At 51.0% G+C, this 26,375-nt stretch overlaps 1 protein-coding gene across 1 annotated transcript; it reads right to left on the reverse strand.

The window, feature by feature from the left end:
* Window positions 1-5,925: 5,925 nt before the first annotated feature.
* CDC42EP2 (CDC42 effector protein 2) lies at window positions 5,926-11,806 on the reverse strand. Its single transcript, XM_055580830.1, has 2 exons — window positions 11,703-11,806; window positions 5,926-7,355 (listed from the first exon to the last, which is right to left on the reverse strand). The coding sequence occupies exon 2, from the start codon at window positions 7,059-7,061 to the stop codon at window positions 6,429-6,431; it is 633 nt and encodes a 210-aa protein (XP_055436805.1). The 5' UTR covers window positions 7,062-7,355; window positions 11,703-11,806; the 3' UTR covers window positions 5,926-6,428.
* Between the last annotated feature and the right edge of the window lie 14,569 nt (window positions 11,807-26,375).

The raw sequence follows: 26,375 nt of genomic DNA on the forward strand, positions 1-26,375 counted from the left end.
AAAGTTGGACTGTGAAGCAAGCTGAGCGCTGAAGAATTGATGCTTTTGAACTGTGGTGTTGGAGAAGACTCTTGAGAGTCCTTGGGCTGCAAGGAGATCCAACCAGTCCATTCTAAAGGAGATCAGCCCTGGGATTTCTTTGGAAGGAATGATGCTAAAGCTGAAACTCCAGTACTTTGGCCTCCTCATGCAAAGAGTTGACTCATTGGAAAAGACTCTGATGCTGGGAGGGATTGGGGGCAGGAGAAGAAGGGGACGACAAAGGATGAGATGGCTGGATGGCATCACCGACTCGATGGACATGAGTCTGAGTGAACTCCGGGAATTGATGATGGACATGGAGAAGGCAATGGCAACCCACTCCAGTACTCTTGCCTGGAAAATCCCATGGACGAAGGGGATTGCATGGTGGGCTGCAGTCCATGGGGTCGCTAAGAGTCGGACACGACTGAGCGAGTTCACTCTCACTTTTCACTTTCCTGCATTGGAGAAGGAAATGGCAACCCACTCCAGTGTTCTTGCCTGGAGAATCCCAGGGATGGGGGAGCCTCGTGGGCTGACATCTATGGGGTCACACAGAGTCGGACATGACTGAAGTGACTTAGCAGGGAGGCCTGGCGTGCTGCAATTCATGGGGTTGCAAAAGAGTTGGACACGACTGAGTGACTGAACTGAACTTATCCTTATAATGCCTCTGTTTACCTAGTAGAAGTGAGCATGTTTGGGACGAAGAAATATCCTTTTTGAAAGAATGGACTGTCATCCAAGGCCTTAAATTATGTCTTAAAAGTACTTTTTCGTATACAATATCCAGCACTTAGTCAAAGACAACCAGGCACAGAAAAAAAAACGAGAAACCTTGCATAAGAACTGACTGCACCCAATAGAAAGCACAAATTGACCTACAGAGATTACAGATGCTGGAATTATCTGATACTGACCATAAAAGAACACTGCTTACTGAGTTTAAAGAAGATAAAGACAAGTGTAAAAACATCGGCAGGTGACAAGTTTCTGTTGTGTCACAACAGAATTTTTAAAGAATCACATCGAACTCCTCCAACTGAAAAATACAATAACAGAAATTAAGAACACAATAGATTGGTTAAAAAGAAAATTAGACACAGCTGAAGACAGAACGAGTGTGCTACCAGAGTGGTCCCCAACCATTTTGTTACCAGGGACCCATTTCGTGGAAGGCAAGTTTTCCATGGAATGGAGGAGGGTGGGATGGTTTCAGGATGATTCAAGTGCATTACATTTATTATGCACTTTATTATTCTTGCATCAGCTCCACCTCAGATCATTAGGCATTAGATTCCAGAGGTTGGGGACCCCTGAACTGTATGATACACAGGAAGATATCATCTTGTCCTTAATACAGCATGGAAGACATATGGACAGGAAATACAGAATTAGAGTAGAAACAGGATAAATATAGAGATCTGAGATATATTTAATTGGAATCTCAGAGGGTGAAGAGAAAGAAAAGGTGTAAAGGCAATATTTAAAGAGAAAATGATCAATAATTTCCCCAAAGTGATGAAATACACCAATTCACACATTGAAGATGCCAGAGAAAGCCCAAGAAAGCTAAAGAATGACTTAACAGAAAAAATACTGACAAGTTGTGACATCTGTAACTTACTTTCAAAAGGTCAGGAAAAAAGTTTTTATATTCAAGATAGAAAGCAAATTAGGAAAAACGGTAATAATTGGCAGATCTAGATGCAGATATGTGGGTGTACGTTGTTACTGCTGTTCAGTGGCTACACCATGTCCAGCTCTTTGTGACCCCATGGACTGCAGCACGCCAGGCTTCCCTGTCCTTTACTATCTCCCAGAATTTGCTCAAACTCATATCCATTGATTCAGTGATGCCATCCAACTGTCTCATCCTCTGTCGCACCCTTCTACTAGCCTTTCAGTATTTCTGTAGGTTTGAAATGTTTCAAAATAAAAAGTTTGGGGGAAATACCAGTTCTCTACAGGGAGATCCACCAAGTGCTCAGATTCTTGAAAAAAGTAGGTCTGGGATGTGTCAACCTGGTGAAGAACCCTGAACAGGCAAAATGCAGGCTGGAGACAAAGCAAACAGGAGCTGTGTAACAAAGAAGGGAGGTTATTCATACCAGCTACAGCTTTGTTGTAGAAAAGTCTATAGCTTCTACATATATTTCTTTTCTTGCTGTGTCAAGTATATTTTTAAATATATTTTAATTCTCCCACGCCTCTCTGTTTTTCTCCACTGTTGTACGCAGTGGTGATTAACTTTACAGTGTAGTTTATAGTTTGCAAACTATCGAGATGAGCTGGTAAAGAACTGCAGGGGTAATGGGCATCATCTCGACATCTTGGACTCGGAAGTGGATGTGATCCTTTACAAGATTTTGAGTTGTCTCCCTTTGGGAAATGAGTGAATGCATTTTTAAAATTGTTATTATAATAATTAATGAGTTAGTTTTTATTTGGCTGTCCCAGGTCTTAGTTACAGCATGTGGGATCTTTAGTTGCAGCATGCAGACCCCTAGTTGTGGCACGTGGGATCCGATTCCCCACCAGGGATCGAACCCGAGCCCCTTGCATTGGAAGCACGGAGTCTTAGTCACTGGACCACCAAAGAAGTCCCGAGTGAATGTGTTTTTGACAGGGATAGACCTATTATACCAGAGGTGATATATACAGGTTATATAAAATAATATATGTAATATTTTTAAGAGTAAATACTCCAATAAAGAAATGCATGGATGTCAGGCATTTAAAACAGTGGACTGTGGGGATATTTGTTGTTTTTTTTTTGCTGTACCACGTAGCTTGCAGGATCTTAGTTCCTCAACTAGAGATTGAACCCAGGCCCACAGCAGTGAAATCACTAGTCCTAACCACTGGGAAACCAGGAAATTCCTGTGGGATTTTTTTTTTTTTTTTGGCCATCCAACAACTTCACTTCCTATATAGAGGGATTCCTTTGTGGGAGTGGTATCTGTAGGGAGTAAGTACAGCTCTATTCAAGCTGAAGGGGGAAGGTCCTTCACTCCACTTCTGCCCACCTTAGTCCCAAGTTTAGATAGTCCAATGCTTCAGTTTCCCCATCCAGTTCCCTTTCTCTGCCCAGGCATGGTAGCCCCGAGCGGGTTCCCAGAGTCCTTTGAATGTGCCTGCTAGGTAGGGAGCAGTTCCGGGGACCCAGGACAAGAAGGTCTGCCTTCCATGGCCGCTTTATCCTCATCTCAGGTCTGAGGTGACGTGCTGTTTTCTGGCTGGGTGAAGCTATAAGGAAGGTGTCGTGTTTCCTGTCTTCCCCTCCTGGGCAGATGGGGCCAAGTCACCCAAGAACTGAGGGGGAGCCTGCAGGCAAGACGGTGCTGGCCTTCAGCTCCCCACCCTTTGCCTTCATATGTTACCAGGGTCTGAAGCTGAACCCCAGTGGGAGGAGAGGGTTGCAATCATGTACGGGCTTTGGGGCCTCACAGACCTGGGTTCAAAATCCCACTACAGATACTGCAACTCCTATTCTATAAATGATGGCCAAAATTTCTAATTAAAAACAAAAAATTTGGAGGTGGGAATGTAAAATGGTGCAGCTCCAATGGAAAATGGCTCTTCCTTAAGAAATTAAATATAGAATGATCATAAGATTCAGCAATCTCACTTCCGAACACATCCCAAAGAAGTGAAAGCAGAGACTCAGATATATGTACACCCATGCTCATAACAGCATTATTCACAATTGCCAAAGGGTAGAAGCAACCCAGTACTCTTGCCTGGAAACTCCCGTGGACAGAGGAGCCTGGTGGGCTGCAGTCCATGGGGTCGCGAAGAGTCAGACATGACTGAGGGACTTCACTTTCATGCATTGGAGAAGGAAATGGCAACCCACTCCAGTGTTCTTGCCTGGAGAATCCCAGGGACGGGGGAGCCTGGTAGGCTGCCGTTTATGGGGTCGCACAGAGTTGGACACAACTGAAGTGACTTAGCAGCAGCAGCAACAGAAGAAACCAGGTGTCCATTGATTGGATGAATGGATAAACAAAACGTGGAATATACAGACAATGGAATATTGGGTGCTAAGTCACTAAGTTGTGTCTGACTCTTTATGACCCTATGGACTGTAGCCCACCAGGCTCCTCTGTCCATGAGATTTCCCAGGCAAGAATACTGGAGTGGGTAGCCATTTCCCTCTCCAGGAGATCTTCCCGACCCAGAGGTTGAATCTGTGTTTCTTCTCTTGCATTGGCATGTGGGTTCTTTACCACTAGTGCCACGTGGAAAGCCCAATGGAATATTATTCATCCTTTTATTCATTTAAATTATTCATTTAAAATAATGAAATTTGAGTGCCTGCTACCGCATGGATAAACCTTGAAGTTGTCACGCTAAGTGAAATAAGGCAATCACACAAAAGACAAATAACATGTGATTCCACTTGTATCAGGCCCCTAGAGAAGTCAAAGTCACGGAGACAAAGTAGAAAGGTGGCTGCCAGTGGCTGGGGTTGGGGGATGGGAGTCAGTGTTTAATGGGTATGGAGTTTCACTTTGGGAAGATGGAAAAAGTTCTGGAAATGGATAGTGGTGATGGTTGCAGAATAATGTGAATGTATTTAATGCCACTTAACCATATGCTTAAAAATAATTGAAATGGTAAATTTCACATTATATATATTTTATCACAGTTTTTAAAAATCACTGAAAAATAAAAAGGTAGTATGGCCAAGAAAAATGTCCCCTGCTCCAATTCTGCCTCTGCCTCTGGTATGAAATCTTGGCCTAGAAACAGGAAAGGCTGGAGGTGAGGTGGGAGTCAGATTTGTAGGGTCAAAAGGATGGAAAAGAACCAGCAGAGAGTGGAAGAGGCGGGGGTCACTGAGGCCAGCACGTGCCTCCAGACATCAAGCCCCACCCTCTCTCTCAGTCCCCACTTGGAGCCAATTCTCTTCCTGCAACAGCTTTTTCCTCTCTAATCTGTGATCTATCTCCCACTCGGCCTCTGTAGTGACCCTTCTAAAACCTGGGTCTGACCACGTATCTCTCCTTCATAACCATGTTTGAATACCTTCTATCTGCAAATAAAGAAATGTTATCCCTGATTTTCTCAGCAACCCTGCAAGGCAGGTGTCATTGATTCCCATTTTAGAGATGGGAAAACTGACTCTCAACAAGGCCAGGTTGGACTCAGAGACCTAGGCCCTTTTGGCCAAGCTTTGGATCCTCTCTCATTCACTCAGGTGCCTCAGTGTGTTTGTTCAAGAATGAGCATAAGCCCGTCCGCCCTCAGGCTTGGCTCAGAATCTTGACACCACCCCACCCTGCCCCGGGCATTCATAATCTTGGTGTCTTCTTTACGGTGTTCAACACGGTTGAAAATGCACTTGATTACAGATTTGCTATCCTTCCCCCCACTAGACTGCGAGCTCCAGGAGACCAGGGGGTCACGTCCCAGCACCTGGAGCACGTGTGATGCACTGTAGACCAACAAGCAGCACTGATGAGATGGGTCCACTGAGGAACACAGTCGGATCCCTCCCAGCGCCAGGTCTAACCTGCCCTTCTGCATGCTCCCTCAGTCCCCTGATGCCAGAGAAGCTGTTGGTCCCTTGCACTAGGCCGTGGTTATTCCTTGGCTCTTGGGCCTCTTTTGCTAGACCTCAGTCTCCCAGGCCCAGTGCCTGGCCTACTCCAGCTACCTCTCATCAGGCACCCCAATCAATGTCAGAATATCCCCAGTTGGCACTTGGTTTGTTCAGGCTTCATTCTCACTATGGGCTCAGAATACCATACAGTTTCTTCCAGAAGGCAGGCCTTTCCAGCACCCCATCCCACCATATAAAGACCTCTGGGGCTGGAGTGAGTGAGCCCACAGCTCCCAGAGCCTGGCCTGTCTTGAGGAGGGGCCCGGAACAGAGTACCGGGAACACAAGTACTAGCAGCAGCAAGTTTTATTGCAACTTGAATCCCCTGATCATGTGGGAGGGGTGGGGTGGAGGGACACCGGTCACTGACGCCAGGTTCCCAATCCACAGCATGGAGCCAGAGGTCCAGTTGGCTGTGCCCCGCCTCTTCCCTGGCCCCCCTCCCATCAGGGTGTCATGGAGGCTAAGTTAGAGGCGGGTGAAATGTGGAGTCCATTTCAGCAGAGCCTTCGTCTGAGGGATCTGAGGAGCATTTGGCGGTGGGGGTCCAGGTGGCCCGAGACACACGGGGGCGCTTTGGGCTGACGTCGGCACGTGTCCTTGTGGGGCTTAGGCGGAAGCAAAGAGGCCACTCTGTCCATGCGGAGAGGGTGGGAGGGAGGGAGACAAAGGCTCAAAGTGAGAAATCGCTGGCCAACAACCACACAGGTGGGACCCAGGGACCCCGAGTCCTAGACCAGGGTTGGTGTCCACCCCCTGCCTCGGTGGCATTCACCCCACTAGCCGCTCTCGGGTCCTATGTGGGGATCTGCAGGTGGCCCAGGTCTTGGTCCATGATCTGGAGGACGTCGTCCAGGATGGAAGGCCCCAGGTCCACGTGCAGGGACAGCAGGGAGCTGGCGTGGGACAGGAAGGGCTCCTCCGCCCCGGACTCGGGGGTCAGCTCACTGTGGGCGGCGCCAGCCTCTGGGATCCTCCACACGTCCACAGTCCCCGCCTCCTGCGGGGAGGGCTGCGGGGTCTCCAGGTGCAGGCGAGGGGGCTTGGGGGGGGCCTGGGCGGCGGGTAGGGTGAGAGCCTGGGGCCCGCCGATGACCGGCAGGGAGATGGCATTCTTGAGCAGAGGGGACGGCCCATCCGGGAGCTCCCGCCCACACAGTGTGGCCGTGCGTGTGAACTGGAAGGGCATCTCGAAGCCGCTGTCCTCCTGGGTCTCGTCCATCGCCGTCCCCGGCAGGAGGTGGAACTTGCCCTGCAGGAAGGAGATGTCACCGAATGTGTCGTTGCCACCTCCGCTGCCAATGTGGATGGTGTGGCGGAAGTCCCCCAGCGGCGGGCTGATCATGTCCGAGGACAGCAGGTCCCGCAGCTTCTCCTTCTTGCCCTTGCGGCTGCCGCGCTTCAGATAGATGGGCACCTTGGTGGACATCACGACCTCACCCCCGGGGACCGGGACCGGCCACTCGCAGGACCGCGCCCTCCGCTGTCTCCTCTCACCCCCGTCCACCACAAACACCCAGAGCGAGGTGTCCAGGCACCAAACACTTGCCAAAGGGCTAAGAAACGATCAGCGAAGTCAGAGTGTCGAGACAGCCAAAATCACTTTCTCCCAAGAAGGCTGAAAACGCTTCTGAAAACCGGAAGCAGGCAGGCGCAAAGCTGGTAGGCGGCAACGCTCTCCGGGCTTGTCCTTGAGAGATTCTTTCCAGTCCGGGCTGAGGAGCTGAAACACGAAGGATATGAGTAAGAGATGGAAGGACAAAAGCAGAGGCACCTGTCTGGTTTCCAGGTGCCCTTCAGGAGCCCCAGGAGCCCACGCGGGGCCTACTCTTGTGGGGAGCCCTCCTGGAAAGATCCTGTGTTCCTCCACAGACTTACTGCGGCCTCAAGGCCTGGATCCCAAGCGCCAAGCCCCTCCCTCTGTGAGTGGGGACCCTGAGTGACAGGCCTGTAGTCACATACACAGCCCTGGTTCTGGTTTCCTGCCCTGAGTCCACAGCTCTGCTCATCTTCATCATCTGCACTCAACTGTGCCCCAGATGTGACCAGTGCCAAGTCACTGGGGGTGGGGGGTATGGGGGGCAGACGGGGGCACTTGTCTCAGATTTGTCTCAGCTCCTGACTTGACCGAGGATGGAGGTCTTGTGACCTCTGTCTTGCCCACCTGGGCTGGGCCCAGGACTGGATGCACAGCAGGTGTTCAGCCCACTGAGCAGAAAGAACACTGGTTTGGCCCAATCACATCCCACCTGGAAGGGAGATGCCTGCTCAGAGCTTCCCTTTTATCTTCCTCCCGGTTAGGAGTTCCTTATGGGCAGGAACTGAGTCTACTGTAGTTTCTGCCCCTCCTTTCTGTCCCAGCAGCTAAGGGGAAGAGGGAGTGGAGGATATAAATACTTGGGGAGTGGAGGCTCTGCTCCGTGCCTGGGATTTTGTTGAGTTCTTTGCAAACCCATCTCATTCAATCATCACAACCGCTCTCCTTTCATTCCCATTTAAAAGTAGAGCTCTCGGAATTTCATAGTGGTCCAGCGGTTAGGACTTGCAGTCACTGCTGTGGGTCCAGGTTCAGTCCCTGGTTGGGGAACTAAGATCCTGCAAGCCACATGACATGGCCAAATAAATAAATAAAGTAAGAGCTTTCAGACATTCTAGAGAGATTCCCATAAGGCATTACAAAATGAGAGAAGCAAAAATGCAAACATGTAGTCTAGAAGATCCCATTTGCTGAAAGCAGTTCCGCTCCCCACTCCCCCTACATGCACGTATGTGTACCTACACATACAGGTCTGCATAGGATTATATCTTATATCGGAGCAGGAAATAATATAGAAGGCTGGCACTAGGTTGGCATAGGGGCTACCTAGAGGCAGGGGGGGCAGGGATGGAGTGTGGGGTCTGTGACATGGGAGGAAAAGTTCCCCTCAATAAAAATTATCTTTAATATCTGGTCTCATTACTAAAAAATGATATACACAAGCTAAGTATGAAAGGACGGTTGCCAAATGTTGATGGTAGTTCTCTCAAGATGGTAGAATTTCAGGTGACTTCCCCTTTCTTGTTCATACTTCTATAAGCTCAAATTCTTAATAAGAAGCATGTATTATTTATGAGCACATATTATTCATGTAGTCAGAATAAACACAGATATTTTTAAGGTGGAAAAAATAAATACACTCTGGAGGGATGTCATACAGGTTTAACAGAAAAAGGAAGTGGAACGAGCACTCCCTCTAGTTCCCGCAGCAGGGGACTGGCCTAGTGTGTAGAATCAGCATGAAAGGCAAAGAAACTTGTCCAAGGTCGCCCAGTGGGTGACCACGTGAGCCCACCCTCCTGGGGCCAACAGGGGCTGAGCAGGTGGGAAATCGCTGGGGAAGGGTCAAGCAGCCTCTGCCAGTTTCTGCCCCATTCTTCTTCTTCATCTTTTTTTTTTTTTAATATTTATTTATTTATCTGACTGTGCTGGGTCTTAGTTGTTGCACTAGGGTCTTTACTTGCAGTAAGCAAACTCTTACTTGTGGCACATGGGATCTTTTAGTTCCCTGATCAGGGATCGAACCCAGGATCCCTGTATTGGGAGCACGGAGTCTTAGCTACTGGACCACCAGGGAAGTCCCCTCTGCATTCAGCCTCAGGAGCAGGGTGAGAGAAGAAGGAGGGGGCTGGCAGGAGGGAGTAGGAAGGAGGAAGGAGGATGCAGGAGAGGCAGAATCCCAACTACAGTCCTCCCCCTCAGCCAGGCCCTTACTCAGGAAACCCCACCCCAGGACGGGACAGCTCGGGTCAGTGGTGCTGAGCCAGAGACCGGACATCTTGCCCCTCCCAGAGCACCTGCAGCTTAACAGGAAACAAAGGAATGACTCTCCAGTGGCAGAATTCCAGCTAAGCTTGGAAGGAGCTGGAGCCGGGGGAGGGAGGCAGGACATGCTCTGAGGTCCTGGACTCCCATCACTCATTTATCTAAAAGACATTTATCTGTGCCCACCATGCCAGGTCTGGAGGCATGCTGACATATATCCTATCTGTCCCCTTGGCAGGCGAGAAATTCTGGGATAGTTTTCCTTCCTTTTCACTCATGGAGAAGGAAGCCAACTGGTGGGATCTGACCAGAACTTGGGCCAGACCTCCCCCCTCCCCCCGCCCTCCATCATACAGGGGCGCCAAGACAGCCTGAGTGTTTCCACAACAGATCCGGCGTCCCTGACAGCTCTCGCGCTCTGAGCCAGATGTATCCACCCAATTCCAGATGTGAGGAGAACTGAGGCTGGGGGGAAGGGTTGGGCCAGTGTCAACCACCAGGGGAGAGCTGGGAACTGCAACCATCAAGCCCCAAATATTCAGATTTGGCAACACCAAGACCCCAGGCTCCAGCTAGCCTTGCATGGTTTCCATTTTAACCTCCGAGGCACAACACAGTGTCATCACTGGCCTTTACAGAGGAAGACGCTGAATCTCAGAGACAGACGCTGAATCTCAGAGACATCAAGCAACTTTGCCCAGGTCACCCAGCTAGTAAGAGGAAGAGTGGGCACTGCTACCCAGCTGGGTTCCAGTGTCTCTGGTACAATAGGCCATACTATAATATGTGCACTGCCTGGGGAGCAAGAGGGAAACGGATCCACCTGGGCTGGGGTTGCCAGGTCCCCAAGCCTCCTCCACTTAAGTCCTACCTCTTGGCTGCTTCCATCTCTCAACGTGCAAGTGTCCAGATATTTGAGAATGAGCTGTCCATCAGGACAAGGCTCTAGGGGCTGGGCTGGGCTGCACCCTGCAGCTTTGGGAGGAGCAGACAGGAGCCATCCCAGCTCTGTGGGCCTGCTCTGGAAGGAGCCCAGGGCCTCCTTTAGAGAAAATGACTTCTTGGAGGCAGAGCCCCCTCCTCACAAGGAATACTAGGCCACTCCCCACCAGGGGTGATCCAAAGGCAGGCCCCTAACCTTGAACCCACTGCTACCTGGAAAACATCTTTTCTCTCTGGGCCTCACCTTCCTCATCCATGAAATGGGATGACAACAAGGCCGTTACCAGGGAGTTACTGGAAGTCAGAGAGTGTGGATGTAGGAGGGGGTTAGCGGGTCACTGTCAGCCTCGACATTTATTCAACAAATACCTATAGGGACTTCCTCAAGCATTCTGGTTCTCCGGGGACAGTGCTCCAGACAAGACTGAAAAATAGCAGCCCCTGGGCGGAGGGGCCCGCCGGTACAGGCGCCCTCGCTGGCCTCGGGGTCTCCCAACTTCCCTGTGCAGAGCGGCGCTCGGTTCCGTGGCCACCAGGTGGCGCGCGCTCTCCCTCTACCGCCCTTGTCCCGGAGGGGTCCTGCACGCACCGGGGTCTCCAGCGAATCTACAGATCTAGGCGGGCGCCTCCCAAGGAGAGGCACGCACGTTCGCTTACCAGGTGCGGACTGTCTGCAGGATCTTCTTCCCTTGGAGGATTCTGGGCTCAGAACCAGACAATCGGGGGAAGAGGGAGCGATCGGGGACCCTGCCCGGGTATCCAGGCTCAGGGAGGAGCCTCCCCTGTGCTTTCCGGCCTAGGCGATGTCCGAGTGTCCGCTCGGCGCAGGGCCAGAGTTCGGGCGTGAGGCCCCCGCCCCGTGGCTCCGGCGGGTCCTGCTACTTAGCCGACCCCCTCCCTGCCCTCTACCCGAGCGCAGCCCAACCCAGTCCGGATCCGTTTCAGGACACTCGCGGCCACGGCTAAAGATAGGAGGACACCTCACCATCGACTAAAAATACGACCCCGGGTTCGGGCGAGGGCGCTGAAAGGCAGGAGGGCACTCCCGGGTCCCGGGGGTGGGGCGGGGGGCCCAGCGCAGCATGGAGGACTGGACCGGGAATTCGGGTTCGGGATACGAGGCGCCCCGCAGGCTGAGGGGAACGCGGGCGTGGCCGCCGGGACCGCGGGTGAGAAATGCCGTGCATCTCATGGCAGAAAGGACCTACGTAGAGATGAGTTGGGGACCGAGGAGCGATCGGGGATGAGGCGCCTTAAGGATGCGCCTCTCGAGGGACCCCCGCCCAGGAGCCGAGGTCTGGCTGCAGAGTTCGTGCCTGAACTCACCTTGACGTGCGTTTAGGCGGCTGACCCGAGAGAGGCGAAAGCGCAGGAGCCGGACCGCGCGGCGGTGGGATAGACCTGAGCTGCGAACTTACTGGGAAGACCGTGGCCCCTATGGCCCCGCCCCCTGCCCGTAGAGCCAATGCCGGGGCCGCCCCATCTAGGCCACACCCACAGCCTCGCCCCTCTAGCGGGCCCGCTTGGGCTCCCTCTTCCGAGGCGCAGCTCAGGGGTCCAGCAGCCGCAGGACCGGGGGTTCCGTCCGAACTCGGGCCGCTGCGGGCCGGGCCGAGTCGAGTGATGGGGCTGGACTCCGCGGACTCCGGCTATGTCCGTCAGAGCCAAAACTCTCGGTTCTATGAGGGCCGAGCGGGGAGGTAGCCGGAAAACCGAATTCTTTAGAATTCAGAAGAGGAGCGTCCCTGGAGGGTTCCCTCCCTGGAGGGCACTGGCATAAAAGTATTGAGTGACTGCTGAGGAAATGAATGAGGCCTCGGAGGCGCTTACGTCAATATATTACAGACTTCCGAGAGCTTTCAGGAGTTTGCCGTCCCCTAGAAAAGAGGGCTTTGGGGGTGTGCGCGGGATGAATGGCCCGGCCACGCCCGTATTTACCGTATTTATCTTCAGGCTAGGTGGCTTCCGGGGCGGGGGTGGGACTGGTACTCAGACTCTTTACAACGTTGGGTGGGGCCTGAGCGGAGGCAGGGTGAGGTCCTGGGGCTTGCCGATGACGGTGACCAGGAGGCTTATTGATTGGTCGGTTGGTCGGTTCATTCACTCAGTAAAAGAAACATTTACTGAAAGGCAGACCCTGCAAAGAGTGGATGGTAAAGAGATAAGGGTACCCGACAGCTGTGACAGTACAATGTGACCAAGATGATAAAATCTTTCATACTGTAAAGGTGGGAGGGGAGGAGAGGGGGTCAGGAAGGCGTCCTGAAGGAGGGAAGGATGCTGAGGGTGGAGGCGAAGATCAGCTAAGCCAGGAGGGAGGGAAGGATGGGAAGAAGCAGAATCCAGTAGGCAGAGTAATGGCTCCCCCTAAAGATGGGAAACCTGTGAATGTGTTTTGTTACATGGCAAAGAACAATTAAGTTTGCCAGTATCACTACGAACAAAGCTAGTGGAGGTGATGGAATTCCAGTTGAGCTATTTCAAATCCTGAAAGATGATGCTGTGAAAGTGCTGCACTCAATATGCCAGCAAATTTGGAAAACTCAGCAGTGGCCACAGGACTGGAAAAGGTCAGTTTTCATTTCAATCCCGAAGAAAGGCAATGCCAAAGAATGCTCAGACTACCGCACAATTGCACTCATCTCACATGCTAGTAAAGTAATGCTCAAAATTCTCCAATCCGGGCTTCAGCAATATGTGAACCGTGAACTTCCTGATGTTCAAGCTGGTTTTAGAAAAGACAGAGGAACCAGAGATCAAATTGCCAACATCTGCTGGATGATGGAAAAGGCAAGAGAGTTCCAGAAAAACATCTATTTCTGCTTTATTGACTATGCCAAAGCTTTTGACTGTGTGGATCACAATAAACTGTGGAAAATTCTGAAAGAGATGGGAATACCAGACTACCTGACCTGCCTCTTGAGAAATTTGTATGCAGGTCAGGAAGCAAGAGTTAGAACTGGACATGGAACAACAGACTGGTTCCAAATAGGAAAAGGAGTACGTCAAGGCTGTATATTGTCACCCTGCTTATTTAACTTATACGCAGAGTACATCATGAGAAATGCTGGACTGGAAGAAGCACAAGCTAGAATCAAGATTGCTAGGAGAAATATCAATAACCTCAGATATGCAGATGACACCACCCTTATGGCAGAAAGTGAAGAGGAACTAAAAAGCCTCTTGATGAAAGTGAAAGTGGAGAGTGAAAAAGTTGGCTTAAAGCTCAACATTCAGAAAACGAAGATCATGGCGTCCGGTCCCATCACTTCATGGGAAATAGATGGGGAAACAGTGTCAGACTTTATTTTTTTGGGCTCCAAAATCACTGCAGATGGTGACTGCAGCCATGAAATTAAAAGACGCTTACTCCTTGGAAGAAAAGTTATGATCAACCTAGATAGCATATTCAAAAGCAGAGACATTACTTTGCCAACAAAGGTCCGTCTAGTCAAGGCTATGGTTTTTCCTGTGGTCCTGTATGGATGTGAGAGTTGGACTGTGAAGAAGGCTGAGCGCCGAAGAATTGATGCTTTTGCTCTGTGGTGTTGGAGAAGACTCTTGAGAGTCTCTTGGACTGCAAGGAGATCCAACCAGTCCATTCTGAAGGAGATCAGCCCTGGGATTTCTTTGGAAGGAATGATGCTAAAGCTGAAACTCCAGTACTTTGGCCACCTCATGTAAAGAGTTGACTCATTGGAAAAGACTCTGATGCTGGGAGGGATTGGGGGCAAGAGGAGAAGGGGACGACAGAGGATGAGATGGCTGGATGGCATCACTGACTCGATGGACATGAGTCTGGGTGAACTCCGGGAGTTGGTGATGGACAGGGAGGCCTGGCATGCTGTGATTCATGGGGTCGCAAAGAGTCAGACACGGCTGAGCAACTGAACTGAACTGAACTGAACTGAATCAACTGACTTTAAAACAGAGAGATTGGGACTTCCCTGGTGGTCCAGTGGTTAAGAAGCCACCCTGCAATGCAAGGGACATGGGTTCAACCCTTGGGTGGGGAACTAAAGATCCCAAGTGCAGCAGAGAAACTAAGCTGGTGCACCCCCAGCTAGAGTGCCCTTGTGCTGCAACAAAATATCCCACGTGAGGCAAGTAAGACCCAATACAGACAAATAAATGAATTTTTAAAAATTGTGTTGTGCTTTTAAAAAACAAAAAACCAGAGAGATTATCCTTATTATCTGGGTGGGTCCAGCACAATAATGATTGATGGTTCTTGAAGTGGAAGAGGGAGACTGGAGTGTCAGAAAAAGAGATGTGATGATGCAGAAATGCTGTATTGCTGCTTAGGAAGATGGAGGAAGGGGCCACAAACAGGCAGCCTCTAGAAGCTGGAAAAAAACAAGGAAGCGGGTTGTCCCCTCGAGCATCCAGAAGAAACACAGCCCACTGAACTTGATTTTAGACCCATGTTGGAACCTCTCATCAACGGGACTGGAAGTTTATAAATTTGTGTTGTTTTAAGCCTCCAACTTATGGATGTGAGAGCTGGACAATACAAAAAGGCTGAGCACTGAAGAACTGATGCTTTGGTATTGTGGTGCTGGAGAAGACTCTTGAGAGTCCCTTGGACTGCAAGGAGATCAAACCAGTCAATCCTAAAGGAAATTGGTACTGAATATTCATTGGAAGGACTGATGCTGAAGCTGAAGCTCCAATACTTTGGCTACCTGATGCGAAGAGCCAACTCAATGAAAAAGACCCTGATGCTGGGAAAGATTGAAGGCAGGAGGAGAAGGGGATGACAGAGGGTGAGATGGTTGGATGGCATCAGCAGTTCAACGGATATGAGTTTGAGCAAGCTCTGGGAGTTGGTGAAGGATAGGGAGGCCGGCATGCTGCAGTCCATGGAGTCCCAAAGAGTTGGACAGGACTGAGCAACTGAACAACAACAAAGCCCCCACGTTGGTGGCGATTTGCTACAGTAGCAATGGAAAACAAATGCAGGGAAGTTTCAACTGTTAATCTGGAGCCTTCCTGGCCGCTCCTTCAACTCCCCAAGGAGCGTCAGTTAGGTGGATTCTGCCAGGACTGGCCTAGTGGCTCAGAGGAAAGCTGAGACCTGGACAGTGGAGGAAGGGGGCCCTAGGCCAAGTTGTGGTGTGGGTGGGTAAGTATTGTACCTTCCTCCTTCCTACCACCCAGGCTTTGTCAGCCACCAACTCACCCAGGCCGGACTATGCCCCTTGCCCAGTGCCTTTTGCCCTTGAGCTCCTCAAATCCTCTCAGAGCCAGTGAGATGGACAGAGCCAGCCTCACTATCCCCCTTTATAGAAGTGAAAACTGAAACTCGGGGCACTGACAGTGATCTACTTAGCCTGAAAGGGCAAGACCTGCTGGCTCTGGGTCCTCCTCCCCGCTCAAGCTTCCCACCCAGCCGTTGTCACCCCTGCCCTCCCCTCATTCCTACAAAGCAGTCAGGTTGGGGGGACAGCTCGATGCCCAGCCCTGAGCACGGTCTCTGAGCCACAGACCCAGGTTCTGAGCTGACTGTGCTGCCGACTTGCTCTGTGGCCACAAAGAAAGGGCAATCCCTTTCTGAGCCTCCTTGCCTGTAAAAGTGGAGTTCCATAAGTCCCAAACAAGATAAGGGACTTGCCCTTGTTTTGTTGATGGGAACACACAGTCCCTGCAGGCGGGAGTTTCGTGGAAACATTATAACTGGAGCTTTGGGGGATGGCGGGTGGCCTTGCCACCTGACTTGGAATGAGTCTAATGATGAATAGCTGACTCTGTTAATGACTCCTCTGAGCCTGTGGGAATAAGGCTGAGACGCGGCCCCCACTCTGCCCATCAGTGAGCATCCTCCGTTGGGGGAAGAGACTTGGGAAAGGTCAGGAGCTCCATTCAGGGCTGGTGACAAAACAAAATTACAGGGACGAAAGCTTGGAGAGGCAAAGACCCTTATCCAAGGCCACGCAAAGCCAGGAAGCAACTCCGGAGCTCTCTGGAGAAGTTCTGGTGTATGGGGGAGGGCAACTGAAAAGCCCTGGGGATGACAGAGCACTTGGGCGATGATTTGTCCCCCAAGCCTGACCCAATCCTGGGCCCTTCCCTCAGCAGTCAGTCATCTGCCCAGCCTGGCTGTGTGGTCAGGGCTCCCAAGCAGGGCCCAAAGCCACAGGAAGAGCCACCTGCGCTCTGGGGCTGTTCTAAGCCCACCTGGATGTGACACTGTTTCACCCAGCGCTGGCTCCCTGGACGGTTCCTACTCCCCTTGTTATCAACCGGAGTTCCAACCCCTGCAAAGCCCACATCCAGGGCCCGCTCTGTGCCTGGCACTGAGTTCTGCACTTTGCAAGCGCTCAGGTAGGCGGTCCATTCTCCCCATTCACAGAGGCCGCTGTGTGGCTTGGCTGGGGCCTGCGGAGTCCCTGGGGAGCCTGCTGCTGGCTGCTCTCAGCTCTGCTGAATGGACGGGATCCTTGCAGACACACCCCGTGTTGCCATGGTAGCCCTGCAGTTAATGAGCATTTATAATACAGGATTTCATTGACTAGAATTGTGTGTGTGTGTGTGTGTGTGTTTTATGCAATGTCTCAGGCTGTGTGTAAAGGTCTGAGTATGGGTGATGAGGCTGGGATCCTGGGCCAACGGAGCATCGAGGTGTCCTGTGTTTTGGACCCAGTGTTCGCTCAGGCCAAGTGCCTCCTGTTCAGGGCCTGGACTGGTCTTGCCGGAAGGTGTCTCGGACAGCCTAGGGTCTAAGGGGTAGGACCCTGAGGGACGTTCAGGAGAGGCGAGAGGCGAGGAAGCCTGGAGGGAGAAATGCCCCAGTGGGTCATTCAAGTCCCTTCCCCTTAGCCTGGAGCCTCGCCTTGATCCTGAGCTAGGCCCGGGCGCCATAACCCTGCCCCTCAACCCTACAGCTGCTTCCCCCACCCAAGGACCTGTAATCGCCACACAGGGACTGACTCAGCCCTTCCTTCCCCTCCCGGCCTCTTCTTCCTGGAAATCGCCTGCGTCAGCAGCCCCAGCCCCTGTGGGCCCTGGGGGATAGAGCTGGAGGTCCCCTTCTCCAAGGTCATCTGGGGAGAATGATGGAGGAACCGAGCCGGAGGGTAAGACTCCCAGGCTGGAGCCAGCTCTCCTTGGCCCCTCCCACCGGGGACCTAGGGAGGCAGATGGGATGAGGGGGACCAGGAGTCTGGGGACAGGTCTGGGGACAGGGCATCACAGGGGAAGGGACATCAAGGGGGCAGAGAGAGGAGACAAGGTCCCCAAAAGGGCCTAAGCTCCCCCCACCCCCATCCCCTGCCACGGGAGGCAGGGAGTGGGACAGGCTGCATCCACCCCTAGGAAGCCTCCTCCGTGGCGGCCTGAGGTCAGCCTGCAGGGCCCTGTGGCCTGAGCCAACCCCCGGCCTGGGATGGATTTTTCCTTGATTGTTTCTTGTTTCCTTCCTCCCCCGGGCTCCTGCCAACTCCAGCCCTGTCCTCCTCACTTCTCACCCGCCTTTAGGGAACTCTGACCCGACAGAGGCTGGGACTCCAGATGAGAGCTCCCCCAGAGCTCCCCCAGCTCCTGCCTCTGCCTTGGTCCCCTCCGTGGGAACTGGGTGGCAGGGCCTGACTGGAGGACTTCTCTGTGGGTCTGGATTTTTGGTCCCAGGCCCAGGGCCAAGGGGGTTTCCAGAGTCGTGACAGCCCTGTCCTAGAAGGGACCAGTTCAGGCACTTCCTTGGGAACCTCCGAGCCACATGGCCGTCTTTTGGTCTGGGCAACACAGAGTTAGCAGAGGTTGTGTTCAACACTTCCCACCCTTTTGAGACACTTTGTCATTATTCATTTTGAAAACTCATTGGCATCTACCTTGTGCCTAGGGCTGTGCCAACTGGAGAAGACACAGATGGCCAAGGCTGGGTTCCAGCCCTCAGAAAACAGAAACTCTGGGTAAAACAAATGACCAATTCTGTACCATAATGGAGATCCTTGAAAGCAGAGGCCAGCTCTGATTTATCTCTTTCCTTCCCGGGCGGCATGGATGAGGCCCAGTCAGTGACAATGGATTGCATGCATACTATTAATAAGTCGCTTCAGTCGTGTCTGACTCTTTGCGACCCTATGGACTCTAGCCCTCCAGTCTCCTCTGTTCATGGGGTTTTCCAGGCAAGAATACTGGGGTGGGTTGCCATGCCCTCCTCCAGGGGATCTTCCCGTCCTGGGGATTGAACTCACATCTCTTAAGTCTCCTGCATTGGCAGGCAGTCTGTTTACCACTAATGCCACTTAGGAAATGGATTGAGGGAAGAACCAAAAAGAACAGCAGTAAGACTGGTTTGTTCTGCTAGTGGAGGGGAAGCAGGTGGAAGAGTCAGGAAGGCTTCAAGAAGAGGTGATATTTGAGCAGGATATTAATGGATAAGTAGGAATTTGCCAGTTGGAGAATGGAAAAGATATTTCAAGGGGAGCAGGCAGGGACAAAAGCAAAGGCCAGAAGGAGTATGAGTAGATGCATGGTGTGATCAGGAAACAAGAGATGTCTGGCAGACCATGGCATAGAAGAGGGGGAAAGACCAAGAGGGTAGAGGGCACCATTTGCCTTGCCCACCTCCCATCCTTCTTATTCTGGCGACCACCCATCAATTTTCCAGAGTCTCTAGTATGATTGACCCCACTGCCAAGCTCTAAAAGTGGGTCTGAGACCCTGGTCTACCCAATCTGAGTGATGGGGATGGTTTAGGGATAGGCATATATCAGCAAGGGCTTCCCTGGTGGCTCAGTTGGTAAAGAATCTTCAGGCAATTCGGGAGACCTGGGTTTGATCCCTGGGTTGGGAAAATCCCTTGGAGGAGGGCATGGCGATCCACTCCAGTATTCTGGCCTGGAGAATTCCATGAACTGTATAGTCCATGGGGTCTAAAGAGTCGGACACGACTGAGCGACTTTCACCACCATATATCAGCAATGAGCTTCAGCCTGTGATTGATACGGCGACAAATGGCAAGACGTCAACTCAGGACTCCCAGCGGCCAGCTCTGTCACTCTGAGGGAAGAGCCTGTCAGAGAATAAAGCCAGCACAGAGAAAAACAGAGCCAAGAGAATGACTTTCAATGACATGGCTTGTGCTCCTGGATCCAGTCTTGCCTGAAGCAGACATCCATTATATGAACCAACAACTTAACGACTTTTGTTTAGTCCAGTTGGAATTGGGTTTCTGTCACTTGCCACCAAGAATCTTGCCTATTAAAGAATAATTAAAAGCAGGACTTCCCTGGTTGTGCAGTGGATAAGAATCTGCCTGCCAAGGCAGTGGACACGGGTTCAATCCCTGGTCTGGGAAGATTCCACATGCTGCAGAGCAACTAAGCAACTCAGCAACAACTGAACCCGGAGCCCTGGAGCCCGTGCTCTGCAACAAGAGAAGCCACCACAGTGAGAAGCCCTCGCACTGCAACGAAGAGTAGCCCACGCTTGCTGCAGCTAGAGAAAGCCCGCTTGTAGCAAGGAAGACCTAGCACAGCCAGAAAGAGAATAATTAGAAACAGACAGTAGCTCGTGGTAGCTGCTGAATGGGTGGGAATCAAGGATCTGAGTAAGTGCGATATGACCAGAATTGCATTTTTTCATTGAAATTACTTTTTTTTTTGACATGGTAGCGCTTTCATTCGGTTCACAATTTAGAAATCACAAGGGGCAAAATGTCTCCCTCTCACTCTTGTTTTCCAGGCACCAGTTCTCCTCCCCACGGACAACCAGTACTGTTTCTTGTAAACACTTCTAGAGACACTCTTTGCACAAGCAAGGCTTCTCTCATCTTTTTTTATACAAGTGAAAGTTGCTCAGTTGTGTCTGACTCTTTGAGACCCCATGGACTATACAGTCAATGGAATTCTCCAGGCCAGAATACTGGAGTGGGTAGCCTTTCCCTTCTCCAGGGGATCTTCCCAACCCAGGAATCAAATCAGGGTCTCCTGCATTGCAGGCGAATTCTTTACCAGCTGAGCCACAGGGGAAGCCCTTTTTTACACAAATGGCAATATTTAGACAAGGAGAGCCCCAAAGTACAGCAGGCCATGGTGGGAGTGGGGAGAGGAGAGGCCCCATTGCCGGGGGTGGTGGGGGAGAATCTGCAGGGGCTGTGGGAAGCTGCATTTTTTTAAAACCCCTACTATTCACATTGTCCTGCACCTCCCTTTTTTCAGTTAACACTATACTCATGACCATGTCATATCTGTTCATAGAACATGTCCTCAGTGTAATTTTCTCACAGCTGCATAGCGTTCCACATGGGGTACCCCATAATTTACCTAAACTGTGGCCTCTCCAGTCTCAAGCTACTTCTCTGCTTCCTCTGCTCCAGACACGGGCTTTCAGCTCATAATGGTCTCGGCTGACAGGCGTTTAGCTTGTCCCCAGGACTCTCTGTGACAAGCAGTGCTGCAGTGGGTCATCTTGTATAGATGCTGTTTTACACACATGTGAGCACAGCTGCAGAATAAGTTCATAAGAACTCAAGAGTCATGTGCTTCCCAGGTGGTGCTAGTGGTAAAGAAAGAGTCCCCCTGCTAATGCAGGAGACGTAAGAGACGTGGGTTTGATCCCTGGGTCTGGAAGATCCCCCGAAGGAGGAAATGGCAACCCATTCCAGTGTTCTTGACAGAGGAGCCTGGTGGGCTACAGTCTGTGGGGTCACAAAGAGTCGGGCATGACTGCAGCAACTTGGCGTGCGGCACACGAGTGTCACAGGATGCTCGCAGCTGTCATTTGATCAGCTCTGTCCACTTGTCCTTCTCAGGGGATGTACCAGGTCCAGGGTCCCCACATGGACCACAGGGCCTGTTTCTCCTCAAGCTTCACTGGTACCAGGTTCTCAGCCTTTTTTATTATTTTTAAATATTCTATTTATTTATTTGGCTTTGCCAGGTCTTAGTTGAAGCATTCGGGATCTTTAGTTGTGGCCTGTGAAATCTAATTCCCTGACCAGGAATCGAATCTGGGCCCCCTGCTTTGGGAGCGCAGAGTCTTAGCCGCGGAACCACCAGGGAAGTCCCAATCTTTTTTATTGTTGTCACTGGGATTGGCAAACACTAACTAAAGACAAGGGAAGCTTGAAAAGTGAAAGCAAAGGTGTTTGTCGCTCAGTCGTGTCCGACTCTTTACAACCCCACGGACTGCAGCACGCCAGGCTCCTCTGTTTATGGAATTCTCCAGGCAGAATACTGGAATGGGTTGCCATTTCCTTTTCCAGGGGAATCTTCCCAACCCAGGAATCGAACCTGGATCTCCTGCATAGCAGGCAGATTCTTTATCATTTGAGACACCTGGGAAGCCTTAGTATGGTTTTAACCTACATTTCTCTTATGATAAATGAGGTTGGCCATTTTTCATAGTCTTCAGGGCCAACTTTCTTTCCTTTTCCATGAACTGACTGAGAAGTATGCTTCAGAGGGTTGATTCAGAGACGAAGGTGGGGCAAGAGGCCTGATTGGAGGCAGGGGTCACTTTGGGGACAGTTGGTTCAGAGGAGAGACAGAACTTGGGTCTGAGCTGTGGTGTAAAAGCCTGAGCTGGAGATAATGAGGTCGAAAGATTGGAATTTGGTGACAGATGGGCTACGGGGGCCAGGGAGGAAGGAGAAGGAGGGGTCAGGCCAGTCCAGGGTGATGACTTGGTTGATACGAGGGGGCAGGGTAGGAAGGGAGGATAGGTGAGTGAGTCATCAAAGGCGGTGGAGGATCCCAGCGGGTCCCTGCCCACTCTCCATCCCACGTAGTGACTGATGCAAAACACCAAGCTGATGGCCACACACCCCTGCTCACGTGCTTCGGTGGCCACAGATGCTGGGCAGTGCCCCTGCTCGCCTCCAACCCCAAGCCACTGCTTGGCTCCCTCTGCTCTGCACCTGGCCCACACACACCCAGGCTCCAGGCGCAGGTGCCTTGCATGACTTCTCCTTTCTCTGGGCCATCTCCCTTTATTCTGCAGCTCTCAGCCGTGGGGTCAACCCCAGTTGATGTCAGGTTGCCTCGGAGAAACTCTGGACCACGGTTCTCTCTGTGCCATCGTCATCTGATTCATGCCCATGCCCCGCACCCCCACACTGCACTGTAACCACGGTTGTCTTCCCAGAGTGGATGCCCATGAATGTGAGTGAATGAATGAACGAAGGGCAGGGCGCGGGAGGCAGCAGACAGGGAGCAAACAGGAGACGAGGGTTTAGGAGGCCAAAGGGCCTGGCGCCGGCCACCTCCCCGTGAGGCACAGCCGCTCGGCGCCTCCCTGGCACCCCCTCTCATGCAGCTTGCTTGGGTTTCTGCTTAGCATTTGTGTTAGTGCTTGGTGGCTTGCAGTTTCTACCTTGGAGTGGAAACTCCAGGAGTTCCCTTTGGTTGAGGTCTGCATCTCGATGCTGAGACGAGATCCCGACGGGAGCTGGCAGCACGGCAGGCATCTGGACAGGAGCGGGTGTGGGAACTGACGGGCTGAGGCCCAGGGTGGCACGCTGCTGCGTTCTTCTCTCTAAGAATCTGTTTCTGTGGATGGACTGAGGATGTGTTATGACCCTGCATTCCTTCGGTGGGTAGCTCTTGTGGGTCTACTGTGTGCCAGGCACTCTACAGGGACAGGACAAAGTCTTTGCCCTCAGGGGACAGGTTTACAGAGCTGAAGGGCGAGAGAGTTGTATGTATATCTATATGGGGCTTCCCATGTGGTGCTAGTGGTAAAGAACCCGCCTGCCAATGCAGGCTTATGAGACTCGGGTTCGATCCCTGGGTTGGGAAGATCCCCTGGAGGAGGGCATGGCAATCCACTCCAGTGTTCTTGCCTGGAGAATCCCATGGGCTGAGAAGCCTGGCAGCCTTTGATTCATAGGGTCACATAGTCAGACACTACTGAAGCAACTTAGCATGCACACACACATATATATATATACATTATTTTCTTTCTTTTTAAAAAAGTTCATGCATATGGCAAAAGATTTTAAACAGGATGTGAGAATGGACATGACTAATTCCCTGAGACCTCCTGCTCCTGACCCTGCTTCTTCAATCCCCAGCCCCAGAGGAAAACCACTGTGATTGGAAATATTTTCTTGTGGTTTTTAAATACTTTTTTTTTTTTGATGTGGATCATTTGAAAAATCTTCACTGAATTTGTTACAGGATTGTTTCTGTTTTATGTTTTGGTTTTTTGGGGTATGTACTGAGCGGGATCTTAGCTCCCCTACCAGGGATTGAACCCACACCCCCTTGAAGTGGAAGCCAAAGTCTTAACCACCAGACCACCAGGGAAGCCCCTGGAAATATTCTAAGAGCAGAACATTTGAGATTTTTTTGTTTTGCTTTTAATTTAATTTATTGAAATATAGTTGATTTACAATGTTGTGTTAGTTTCTGGTGTAACAGAAACTATTTCTGTGTATAACAGCACAGTGGTTCAGTTATACATATATAATAATCCGCATCTGCTAATCTCAAACTCTCAATCCATTCCTTCTCCATCCACCCCTACTCGGCAAGTCTGTTCTCTATGTCTGTGAGTATATTCCTAATTTGTAGATGAGTTCATTTGCGTCATATTTCATTTTACTATTATTTTTTTTGGCATGCCACAGCATGCAGTTTCTGGACTAAGGGATTGAACGTGTGGCCCTCCCCGCCTCCTCGGCAGTGGAAGCCCAGAATCCTAACCGCAGGATCTCTGGGGCATTCCCCATTTGTGTCATAGTTTAGATTCCATGTATAAGTGATATCATATGGTATCTGTCTTTCTCTTTCTTACTTCTCTTAGTACGATAATCTTTAAGTTGTTGCAAATGGTATATATGTATATATATATATACACATATATATATATACATATATATATATATACACTACTTTTCTTTTTTTTTTAATATTTGGCAGCATGTGAGATCTTAGTTCCCTGACCAGGGATTGGACTCTTGCCCCCTGCTTCAGAAGTCAGGAGTCTTAACCACTGGACCACCAGGGAAATCCCTACGATATTTTCTTTATCCATTCATCTATCGATGGACATTTAGATTGCTTTCATGTCTTGGCTATTGTAAATAGTGCTGCTATGAACCCAGGGGTGCCTGCATATATATTTTTTTTTAATTTGCATGCATCTTTTTGAATTATAGCTTGGTCCATATATATGCCCAGTAGTCGGATTGCTGGATCATATGGCGATTTTGTTTTTAGCTTTTTGAGGACTCTCCATACTGTTCTCCATAGTGGGTGCACCGGTTTACATTCCCACCAATGGTGTAGAAGCTTTTCCTTTTCTCCACACCCTCTCCAGCATTTGTTACTTGTAGACTTTTTTTTTGTAAACTTTTTAATGATGACCCCTGACTTTTTAATGATGACCACTGACTTTTTAATTTCTGACCACTTCCTCATTGCAGTTTTGATTTGTATTTCTCTAATAGAGTCTGGTGGGCTACAGTTCAAGGGGTCACAAAGAGTTGGACATGACTTAGCGACTAAACAACAGCATATAATTAGTGATGTTGAGCATCTTTTCATGTGCCTATTGGCTGTCTGTATGTCTTCTGTGGAGAAATGGCTATTTAGGTCTTCTGCGCATTTCTTTTTTTTTTTGCCCATTTCTTAATTGGGTTGTTTTTTGTTGTTGTTGTTGTTATTGAGTGTATGAGGTGTTTATATATGTGTGAAAGTGTATGTCTGACTCTTCGAGACCCCATGGACTGTAGCCCACCAGGCTCCTCTGTCAATGGAAATTCTCCAGGCAAGAATACTACAGTGGGTTGCCATGCCCTCCTCCAGGGGATCTTCCCGACCCAGGGATTGAACCCGAGTCTCTTAAGTCTCCTGAATTGACAGGCAGGTTTCTTTACCACCAGCGCCACCTGGGAAGCCTCTGTATATTTCAGTAATATACACATTTATACACATTTTATAAAACTGTATATTTTAGAAGTTAAGTTGGGGGCAGAACATTTGAGGAGGATTCCAGATCTCAGGGGAAAGTGGGCCCCAGGGCTCAGTTAAGGCAAGCCTTCCAGATTCTGCTTGAGGGCTCCTCCAGCTCCTGGGAGCAGAGAAGCCGGAGGGGCTGCTGCAGGGCTGCCTCCACTGGCCTGGCTCTCCCGCCTCTCACTCCTTGGGGCGGGGCCCACTGACTCAGCCCTCCAGGCCTCCTGTTCTGTTTCTCAGCGAGAAATGCTTCAGACCCTGGGAAGATCTGGGAGCAATGGCGCTGGCAGGAGAGATGGGGCTCTTCGGGGCCCCACCAGGCTCGGGGCGGATGCCTGGGCTCTCAAGGAGCAGTGCACAGGGGCAGGGGTCAGCGGGGTCACAGCCGGCAGCTGTCCGGAGACTCCTGAGGGGCCCTGGGCAGCTGCACGGTGCTCAGCTGTCAGGCGGGCTCTGGGCTGACAGGAAGAGGAGAGTGGGTCTGGGCGGGGGAGTCTGGAGCTGGCCATGGGCCTGGTGGGCCCAAGAGCAGGCCAGCCCTGAGGCCCCTAGGGCCCTGGCATTTCCAGGAAGACCCAAAGGGAGCAGAGATAGGCCTGGCTGCTTAGGGATAGAAGATCTAGAATGATGATGTCAAGGAGCCAGAGGCGTCCAAATGCCTGAGTGCAGGTGGTTAAGTCCCAACCTTTTGATCTCTGGACTTTATGGCCAGACAATGTGGCCTGGTGCTGACCTCTCTCTCCCCCAGCTTCTGGTTCTCTGTCCTTTGGTTTGATCCATACTCAGGAGGCGTTTCCCCTCATGGAAGCAAGATGGAGGCAGCAGCTCCACCCTCGTGGCTGTCTTTTCTCCTACCTCTAAGACATGGTGTTTACCGTGTCTTAGGTTGTGTCTATCCCTGGCCAACCACCAAGGCCAGGGAAATGCAGTGTGTGGTTCGGTTTAGGCAAGGGAGGAGGGGGGAGGTTTCCCCCACCACGGAAACTGGGGTACTGTTTCTGTAGGAACAGAGGGTGCTGGGGAGGCTCTGTCCTCTGTTTTTTTTTTTTTTTCCTTTATTTTTTGGGCATGTTTGTTGCTACGTGGCCATGTTTGT

The sequence above is a fragment of the Bubalus kerabau genome, chromosome 5 (genome assembly GCF_029407905.1).
Source record: "Bubalus kerabau isolate K-KA32 ecotype Philippines breed swamp buffalo chromosome 5, PCC_UOA_SB_1v2, whole genome shotgun sequence".
Lineage (NCBI taxonomy): Eukaryota > Metazoa > Chordata > Mammalia > Artiodactyla > Bovidae > Bubalus > Bubalus kerabau.

What these genes read in the sequence shown, in the direction of transcription:
- CDC42EP2 (XM_055580830.1), bottom strand. Translation starts at nt 7,061, where the DNA reads ATGTCCACCAAGGTGCCCATCTATCTGAAGCGCGGCAGCCGCAAGGGC.